Genomic DNA, 10,961 nt, shown 5'->3' with positions numbered 1-10,961 from the left:
TTAAAAACCAATGTTCCTTTGTAGGACTAAGCACATTGACATCCAACACTGCATTTGTGAGTTGGTTCAACAAGACTCGGTTGAACTTGTATATTGTTCCGCTACAACTTAAGTTGCTGATATTTTCAAAAGGCCTATTGCTTGTGATCACTTTCAAACACTTAAGAGTTTACATGGTGTTGTTCTCAGTATTCATTATGGGGAAGAAATGGGATAAACTGATGAACATTTTATTTCTTGTCTTTTTACAACTTTCGTTATACGTGAAAATGTATAATAAAGATTGTTGCTAGTGTTAATAGACAATTTTGGAGATTAGTTGTTAGCAGGTAGTCAATCAGAATAGTTGGATTCAATTGCTAAACCCATTGTATAAATATGTGATTTGGATCAATGAATATCAGTAAGAAATTATGGTGTATCCTCCAATTATCTCTGCTTTTCTGTGCCATTAAAAACTTGGTCGTAATTATATGAAGCCTTCAAACAAAAGCGTCTGTTAAATGGATGCTAACCAAATTCCTGTCCAATGTATAGTTAAAGCAATACCTCATTAGTGCCCATAACTGTACTTCCCTCTGATTTGTATTGTTTTACATTTAATATGAATGTTATCATATATATGCATATGTGGCCATCTGTATGAAGGTGAAGTTATTTCTAATGTCACCAACAAAGATCATTGGTTGTAAACAATTGGACGTATTGAGGTTCAATGAAGAATTGGTTAGAACATAAGCTGGAATATATGGAATTCGGAGCAATAAGATCTTGTCTTATTTTGATTGATTGCAATAACATAAGACACTCTTATTCCTATAACAGTATAAGTATGAATGAATAGATTGAATTACATCCTCAAATTTCATGGATGCTAAAGTTAAAGGATTAATAAAAGGCTTGGTGATATTTCATTGGCTCATCAGACCAGTTGCGGCCTGCCCACCATGCAAAAGAAAGAATAGATTGAATGGAACAGCAGAATCTAGTAGTCCATAATGTTACACTCTCTAATGAAATCACTAGAGTAATTCACATATTTTGTCCAGAAAGGCCTCAGTTTGGGAATAGCAATGTCCAGCCATGGTTTTGATTGGCCATTGTAGTGAATGACAGCAGCTTTTTTCACATCTGCAATTTTGGTATCAAATTGATAGCCCAGTCCCAACATATGCCATGAAGGATCAATTGGATGAACATAGCCACAAAATGCAATCAGCGAAGGTGGTAATGTTCCAAAACGCCAGAGAGATAAATTGGAATCTATATTCTGCAAAAGCAAGTAGAGCAAATTTCGGTATTATATATTGGCACCATCCTAAATCCATACACAAAATGAGATAGGAACAAAAATTGTCTTACTTCTTTGAGCCAATAATGATAAGTTTCTCTGATGTTTGTCTTTCTCCAGGCTTGCAAGTCAAAAATGTTCATACCATAGGCCCACGCACACTGCTCTGGATCAAATTTCTCTGCTATAAGAGGATGAGAAAAATTGAAATATGTCCTGAACCTCTTTGACATAACCCAGGGGTCATTACCTCTGCACGTCTCAACTGCTCCATTGACCTTGCCAAGAAGGTCTATATCCCACAGTGGGGACAAATCTCGCTGGATTACAATGTCATCATCCAGGAAGACAACCTTGTGAAGATCTGGGAAAAGCTGTATAGAAGGGCCCATATGACATAAGAAGTTAGAAAAATTAATAAGATTATTGAATTAGTTTCATTTATTAAATAATCGTGAAGAAGAATATAACAAATAATTAAATGCTTAGAGATAATGATGATATCCAATCTAATGTTTTTACATCAAGAATACATTCTGGATTCTGATCTTCTGAGGTCTTCACAAGATCTAATACGTAATTTGATTTCTCATCAGATCTAATAATTGATTACCTCCGGAAGATAGATGCGTAGATGGTTAAGAATGGATATATACTTTGGGCTGCGTGATTCTAGCTTTGAAGCTATAATTCTGGGCGAATCAGTAAAATTTGTATCAATAAAATGATCCCCGTGGTAGTATCTTTGAATGTTATGATGTGTTTCCAAAGTTTCCAAAACAGTTACATTCTTCTTGGTCAACCATTCAAATTGATGTACACTTTTGACTTCAATAATGGCAGGAGATAGAGGATGAAAAGCAAACCACGCATGCATGGCTGCATATGTCTTTTTATCTGTAATAAGATGAAAAACTACCATTTCTGGTTTTGCGAAATTTTTCACAGTTGATGACACCACAACAGATGCTGCAAGAACATTATCAGTTGACAGAACAAAGTGATAATATGAATTGTCTGTAAGATAAGTCACTAGTTCGGGGGATGGTAGCTGTCTCCGAGCATGAGCCTTGGAAGAATACTCATCTGCCAACTTCAAACAGAGACAACTCATGCCTTTTGGGATGCTGGTTGAAGCAATGTGCTTATACAAATTCTCCTGTAGCTTTGCCGAACGAGATTTCTCTTCCAAATGCTCCACCTAGAAAAAAAGCTTTGAATTTAATCATAATTGCAATCATATTTAGTTGTAGAAAATGTTGCTTTGACTGTGACTAGTTAAAAAGAACTATGTTAAGTCCCCAAAAGGCAACAATTCACCATAATTTTTTTTGAAAAACCACATCTAATAGCAATTATTTTGAGAAGAGAGAAGATGCATTTAAGTCATCATTAAACAGTTCAGATTCCAGAATACTGTGCAAAGTTGTGATCAATAGGACAGCTGGAAATATAACAACCAGCGATAATAATAATCCAACGATTTTTTGGCAATGCAACAAATCCAAAATAAAGGTCGATACGGAGATGCAGACTAATCAAGCTAAAGTTACGTAAACATTTTTTAGTGTGGGGTCTTAACACTACTTAGTTCAATGTTGAAGACCTCTGGAACTTTCATAAATTATTCAATTTCTAAGCACCTTGAACCCAAATTAAGAAACGTAGTTGACTGCTCCATATTTGGATAATCTATGATGACTGACCTGATGCAATTGCTTGTAATACATGTCCCCCTAAGCTTTCTAATATCATAAAATATTTATTGACATTGAATGGTTAAGAGTAAGAAATCTAGACAAAACAACTAGGTTTAGTTGAGTACAAATTACAAATTAGTCCATAACGATCCATATAAATCAGAACACTACATCAAATAGCCAGGAACTTATCAGAAACAAAACTGACATAGAGAATGTTTTTAAGTGTTTACAGTGACGAATAGGAGGAACAGCGCAAATCACAGTTATGTTATGATAGATATGTTGTGGAGGATCTATAAGTGTCATGGCAGTTTCATTAGTGGTGTTATCATTTTTGCCTTGATGGCCATGGCAGTTTTGTGCCTTTCACACAATAAGACATGGTGCCAACAAAGAATATTGAAATTCTCTTAATGCATGAAAGGGCAATATAGAAGAGTCAGAAGTCCATATAAGAAACGGTGTGGGAAATGAGACTAGAAAGTTCTGTTGCTTGGAGCAAGTTGTTCATGAAAAGGGTAGCCAAATAAATGTACCCGTAGAAAGAATCTTGCATATGCTCTAACCATTATATTCTTTGTAGCCACATTTAGCCAAAGGAAAATGGATCTTAAGTACTTGCCACTTGTATCCCCACAATGGGTCTCCAAATTGTAATATTCATGTCGATTGTGCTGTGGTTGCTCTTGAGCTTTTCAGCTTTCATTTCAATTTCATGTACTAACAATACTGTTTCATTTCCAACAACTTAAGAACACTTTGTTGCATTCAAACCTATTCAATCTGATGTCCAATTCAAGTAGAAAAATCAAATCTGCAAATTTCAAACATGCATTAAATCTTAAGAAAATATAGAAGATAAAGGTACTAATCATATTTGTTTCTGAACAATGTAATCTTTAGTATCGTGGATAGTTGTGTCTTAGTTATATAACATTGGCAAACCAAGAAAGAGGAAATACGAAATTGGGAATCTAAGTTTTCTTTAAGGAGGTGGAATCAAGAGATAATAAACATACAAAAAGTCCTGGAAGAAGAGTTGCTTCGTTGAAGAAAACTTGATGTTAAGAGTCAAGACCAAGAAAGCCTCATCACACAACAAAAAATCTCTGCTAAAAATCATGTATCCATGGATAAGTTAGTACATGCTAATGCCAAGAAACTTTGGGAAGAAGAAGAGAAGTCACATGAAGAAAACGAAAGACTGAGGATAGGTTCATGGATGGTGAGGAGAAGCCCAATCTAGACAAGGGCAAAGGTAAGGTAAAAAAATTATGATAGACATACTACTAATATCATTATAGGACTATAAATCAAAGTTTTTGAAGGACAAGTAATTCCTATCTTATTGAACACAAAACTGAGCAAATAAAGGTCAGTAACATCTTTTCACTGATTAAGAGAGTGAAGGTTGGTGAATTTGCATTGCTCAAGGCAATAGCCAAAGACTGCTACCATATACCAAAAAAAATTATGAAAGAGCCATGTTAATGAACTTGGACTTGGAGGAAGGTGAAATAATACTAAAAGACGTGCAAGGACTGAACCCATTCATAAGAGAAAGGATTATCTACTAAGTTACACGGGTACCCCTCCCCGCCCTCCGGACCTCGAACTGGTTCGAACCGGTTCGAGATTCTGGTCCGGTTCGACCAGGGTTCGATTTTCGAATCCTGGTTCGAACCCGGGCGGACCAGGCTGGGAAAATCGAACCAGGTTTGAACCCAACCAAGAACCCGCCCACGGACGCGGAAATAAAGTGACTTATTTGCATTTTTTTATAATTTTTGGAGTCCACTTACCCTAAAAAGGTGTTATGAATTGGTTTTTTGCTCTCTCATAGTCATTTGATGTTTCTAAATAGGTTGTTTTGCCTTGAAGGAGAGCACATAAGTTTTTGAGCAAGCATCCGGTTGTGCAAGGAGGAGTTTGAAGCAATACTTGTTGGTGTTCTTGAAGTATTTGTGCATCATTTATACACATTTGCAAACTTGCAATGGCTGGAAAAGGACCAAGAGGTAAGATCTTATTCTATTTACTATTGTTTTGTTCTAGTTTTTCCAAAAAAAATTCATTTCTCTTTCAATCTTCATATGTTCTAAGTTCTTGAATCTTTTCCATTATTTCAAAATTCGTCATTTTCTTGCATATAGATTATGAACATATATCTAATTAGTAATTTCTTGCCATAGGGAAAGGTTCGAAATTAATGTCATCTACCTCTTCATCAATAGGCAACACCAAACAAAGAATGGAAACCAACTCCAATTCTCCTCTATGGAAGTATGTAGACATTATAAAACCCATTCCAGGAGGTGGTGCATTCCGTTGGAGATGTCGAGGATGTGATGTAGAAAGAAATAGTTCTTATTATCGTGTGGTAGGCCATCTATGTGGTTATGCTGGAAGAGGAGTCAAGAAATGCCCTGGCAAAAATGGTGTCCCTATACTAAATCACACCGTGTTAAAATATATTGAAGAGCATGAGGCAGCAGAAGAGAGAGAAGGACGTAGGGCAATAGAACTCGGTAGTAGTAGCAATAAAAGTAAAAAAGCTAAGGGAATGCAGGCCCCCTCAGATGTTATTGTACAAGACCACCCCTTCTTCAATACTACAATGGACACTGACACTGAATCTATCCCCATTGTACACAAAAGAAAGGGGCCAATAGAAACTTCTTTTCAAAACAAGGCCCGGGAAATTGCTGACATTAAGGTGGGAAGATGCCTCTATATAAATGGTTTGTCTTTTAATGTTGTCCGCTCTCCGTTTTGGAAGGACATGTTGAGGGGTGCCAATGAAGCTCCAAAAGGGTATTGTGGCCCCGGGTATGAGAAAGTTCGCACCACCTTGTTGGATGATGAGGTCCAACGGGTTGAAAATCAATTGAAGCCCATAAGGGACTCATGGGTTGAGACAGGGGTGACAATTGTTTCAGATGGCTGGAAGGATTCTAGGAACCGTCCCTTGATCAATGTCCTTGCGGTGTCCCCTAAAGGGGCAATGTTTCTGAAAGCGGTGGATTGTGAGGGCAAAGTAAAAGATGGGCCATTTATTGCTGATATCTTAATTGAGGCCATTGAACAAGTGGGAGCAAGAAACGTTGTCCAAGTCATAACGGACAACGCAAAGAATTGTAGAGCAGCAGGTTTGTTGGTTGAATCACGATATCCACATATCTTTTGGACACCTTGTGCAGTCCATTCACTCAATCTTATGCTAAAAAAGATTGGGAACCAAATTGAGTGGATCAAAACAATGTATGAAGAGGCTGAGGACATACAAATGTTTGTCACAAACCACCACATGACTCAATCTCTTTTCAGGAACTACTCAAAATTGGAGCTATTGAAGGTAAATGAATTTGAACTCAAATTAGTAATTTAATTTTTAATATTTGACAATTTCTGATTTTTCATATTTTACTTGTGCAATTGCCAATGTGTATACTTTTCTTAGTTTTCTAAAATATGTATCTAATAGTTGTTTTTTGCTCTAATTTATGTCACAGGTTGCTGAGACCCGTTTTGCATCACATATAATCGTCTTAAGACGACTTGTGCAAGTGAAAGATGCACTTAAGGTATGGTAATCAACAACAATTGGGGTGTATGGAAGCAAAAGAACACTGAAAGGGCAAACAAAATAAAGGATAGGCTATTGGCTGACTCATGGTGGGAACGTGTGGAATATCTCCTTAAGATCACCGAGCCCATTATGAGCATGCTTAGGTACACTGACATGGATAGGCCTTGCCTTGGAGAGATCTATGATGGCATAGACTCAATGATTGAGAAGATCAGGCAAGTTATAAATGAGCAGGAGCAAGATCCGCAAGAGACCTTTTTCAAACAAGTGCAAAAAATTATTAATGAAAGATGGAACAAAATGACCACTCCATTACATTTGCTTGCCTATGCCTTGACCCCCAAATACTATAGCTCACAATATTGTGATCTACCAGGAAGGTTGCCACCATATAGAGATATGGAAGTGTCTGAGGGGTACCAGGCAGCATTTAGAAGAATATTTCCTGATGATGATATAAGAGATCTAATTATGGATGAGTTCATAGCATTTGTCAATGCTACAGGTCTAAGTAATGATGCTCTTCGTCATCGGTTCAAGAAGCATGCTCATGGTTGGTGGTACCTCCATGGCCAAAAATTCCAAACATTGCAGCCCCTTGCAATCAAAGTTATATCACAAGTAAGTTTTATTTTATTTTTTAATTAGCTCACTTTATCTTCAAAAGAATTTTTTAATAAGATTGAATTAATTCCTTTTTAATTGCCTACCTTATGTTGTCTTTATAGGTTGCTAGTTCTTCTGCATCAGAAAGAAATTGGAGCACCTATTCTTTCATCCACTTGGTGAAGCGCAATAGGTTGCAATCAAAAAGAGCCGAGAACCTGGTATTTGTGCATAACAACTTGCGCCTTCTTTCGCACAAGAGTCAAGAATACAAAGAAGGGGAGACGAAGAAGTGGGATGTAGATGCAGAGATTGCGGACTTGGATGCTTCCACTGCTGCGCTTACAATTGATGATTTTGATGACTTTGATGTCAATACCATTGTTGATTCTGCTGCTAATCCCATTGGCCTTGGTGCAAGTAATAGCATAGGCGAAGGAGGAGATGAAGAAGAAGATGAAGAAGAAGGAGATGAATATGAAGAAGATGAAGATGAAGAATGAAGAACTTAGAACTAGAAATTCAGAATCTTAATAGATTTTCATTCTATTAGTTACTGTTAAACATTGAACGTGAAACAATGACACCATTTTAAATGTTTTGAATCTTTCATCTTTGATGTTGAAGTTGATTGAACTATGTTACTATATGATGGTATGCTCACCATGATACATTGATATGTTATTGTTTATGCTGTTTTAAAGTTTTAAATGTGTTTATGGTACTATGCTACATTCTAATTTTAACTCATGCTTCATAAAAATGTATATATATATATATATTTTTTTTTTAATTTTTACATGTTTTTGTACTAACGAACCCAAACGAACCCAAACCCCTTTCCAAAATTTCGTCGAACCAGCGAACCGGTTCTCGAACCCGAACCCAGAACCGAACCACGAACCGGCAACCTAGATTATCTACAACAACCCTCAAGATTTTGATGAAACATGTTCCCTCGTAAGCTACATTGAAGATGAATGAATAAAAGTGAATCATCTAATTGAAATCAGCCGGCAAATCAGCCTAAGAATCAACAAAATCAGTCAAACAAGCCCTATGAAGGTAAGTGGCAAGGTAAGACAAGTGCACCTACTTACATGTGTGTAAGTATTGAAGAATCATTTTAGCCATTATGTTAGAGATAGTCATGCAACTGCCAAGTGTTTAATGTTGCATCCAAACGAACATACCAAAGCGGGCTTCAAGAAGTCCATGGTTAGTTGATTGAAAAGCAATGGATATAGAGAAAATACAAATGTAGTTGATAGATTGGACTGCCTTGCTGCTAATTTGGCAAGAAAAGCACAAAAGCAATGTGGAGATACAAAGCATACTGCTACAAATGGCGCATTTCAATCATTTATTGCACTTATATAATCATATCAAAATTGGCTTTTAAAGTTCATGGTCCCCTTAATTGATGGAAAAGTGGTGAGCATAGAGAATTTTGAATATAGACAAGAAATTGCACTGCACTGCTACTAATTTGTCACACAATGAAGTAGATAAGACCAAGAAAATGCACTTGTTGATAATCACATTCTCATTTGTATGAAAACTTGGTTTGCCGATTTCTGACAATCCATGCCCATTTCCAGTAAGTTGGGATATGAAAAGATGAATAGATGGAAAAAGTTCTCACAGGGGGCTTCAAATTGTGAAGCTGGGCCATATCACGTGTATTTGTAGCATATATTGCCCCAAACTCCTTTTTATCACCCCCTTCCAATGCCCCACACACCCCTTTTCCTCTATAAACCATCTTAAGCCCCCACCTCTGCCCACAAACCCCCTACTCCTCCCCAATATAGGCAATGTACGGCACTGTTTTTGTCCATTTTAAACCCCCCAATATGAACACACATGATAGGGTAATATCCTCATCAGTGAAGACCCGTGACTTTTCTCAAGTTTCAGAATATATCTATGAGGTGGAAGACACTGACATTCACATAAGAAAATTGGAAGAACCATTGCAGCCTTCGCAATAAGTGGTTCAAGTTCAACATCCCAAAGGTTTGCTGCCAAAGAGAAAAGTGAAGCATGAGACTAATTTGCTGTTTGAAACTCCTCTTCTGAAACTGGATCAAAAAAAAAAAGTCTCTACCAAAGAGCAATAAGACAAAGAGACAATTCCATGAGTTATTAGAGAAGGGTTGTACACCCAAGCCCTTCCCCATAAGTTACCCATTCCCACAGTACAGAAATCATGGCTCTTGACAAATGTAAATAGATTAGAGAACCTTCTACGAGATGACCATCAAAAAACATGTATCTGTTGCCACAGATTAATGATTTTGGAACCAATTTCAGCATGCCAATTATAAGTTGGATCTCAAGTTCAAAAAGTATCAAATTTGTTAGAAAAAGGTTATATGAAAAATAACCTTCAATACAAAACAAGGTTATCATGAGTTGCTGGTATTTCTTTTAGGTTTACAGGATGCATTTGACACATTTATGAGGCTGATAAATGATATCTGGAGGTAATTTATAGATGCATGTGTCGTGATATTTAAGTGCCATGCCATTAATAAGAAATTTTGGTTTTCATTGCTAAATGGGAGGAACGTCTTATTCACTTGAAGCAAATCTTGCATGTGTCAAGAAAAACAACCCTTGTGTCATGTGTAACGTCACAACTTACAAAGCAATAACCAGCCTATCTGGGGAGCATAAGAGGATAAAAAAAGGAGTCAATCCAACAAAATTGAGGTAATAAATACTTAGCCTGAAATGAAAATCGATATTAAACAAAGGAGTGGACTACTGATTAAGTAAGAGATAATAGAAGATCTGTCTACAACTGAAACAATTGAAAAAAGACAAAATACTTTTTTTGGATAATGACCGACTTACATGACCATTTGTTAGTTGTAAAATTTGCCTTTCCTAAATAATTCCTAAAAGCAGGTACAACTTTCCTCTGAATTTTGGAGGTACAACTCCCTCTTATAATGTAACTGGGGTTTTCGAGGTATGCTTTTTACCAGAAACCAGGAAAGGTTAACTAACATCTAAGCATTGGCATACTGCAGATAAGAACTGGATTTGTGAACAAAGGAAAAAGAAAGGTAAAATAACACAAAGATTACTTCATGATACAATTTATGAATAAAAACAAGATTTAACAGTTTGATCCCAGGTAAATAAACATTGTAGAACCAAAATAAACACATTTATAACCAAATTGAACAACCACCATAGCTCAAAAGCTAATTTGCAGTCAAGAAATAATATAAACAAAGGTATGGTTTTGAATTATTTGTATTCATGCTTCAAAGATACCAAAACAAAATGACACAAAGTCCGGTATGCTTAGTACAAAAGTGGCTATATCCCATATTTCCTTTTAGATATCTCTCTCCTTACTCTTTTTTAAGCCTTTCAAAAAGCCTATATATACAAAAATGAGACCGTTTGTTTTCATAAGTCATTGAAAGTAACCAGTGCTAAGATAAGGACTTGAAACGAAAACACTTATAGTGGTCAACATTTGCCGTTACTGCCACTACTTACAAATAGATTCCTTGCATCTCAAAACAAGAAAAAGTTACCTTGTCCTGGGCGTGGAATCTCTACCTACATTGAGCTGAATTTCTATAAAAAGATTGTGGAGTTTGGAGTGGCTTTCTTCTTCTACAAAGACAAAGGTCACCCTGCAATATTCTGCATAACTGGTTTTCTCTTTCCACTCAACTGAGAGGAGCAGAGAGACAATGCTAACTTGTTCTACCTGAGGCCAATTCAAGTTGAGTTGCACAATGAA

At 36.5% G+C, this 10,961-nt stretch overlaps 1 protein-coding gene across 3 annotated transcripts in view; it reads right to left on the bottom strand.

Moving 5' to 3' along the window:
- Window positions 1–754: 754 nt before the first annotated feature.
- The window catches only part of LOC149533059 (putative galacturonosyltransferase 13), a 31,698-nt gene continuing 21,491 nt past the window's right edge, over window positions 755–10,961 (bottom strand). For all 3 annotated transcript variants that reach the window (XM_089803483.1, XM_089803485.1, XM_089803484.1), the window contains 3 exons: window positions 1,905–2,492; window positions 1,363–1,665; window positions 755–1,270 (listed from right to left, as the gene is read on the bottom strand). In XM_089803483.1, coding sequence (XP_089659609.1) covers window positions 986–1,270; window positions 1,363–1,665; window positions 1,905–2,492 — 1,176 coding nt within the window. In that variant the 3' untranslated portion in view covers window positions 755–985. The remainder of the gene's footprint in view (window positions 1,271–1,362; window positions 1,666–1,904; window positions 2,493–10,961) is intronic.

The sequence above is a fragment of the Cupressus sempervirens genome, chromosome 10 (genome assembly GCF_028749045.1).
Source record: "Cupressus sempervirens isolate cs-2001-9-10 chromosome 10, ASM2874904v1, whole genome shotgun sequence".
Classification (NCBI taxonomy): domain Eukaryota; kingdom Viridiplantae; phylum Streptophyta; class Pinopsida; order Cupressales; family Cupressaceae; genus Cupressus; species Cupressus sempervirens.
This window is presented reverse-complemented; position numbering and strand designations above follow the sequence as displayed.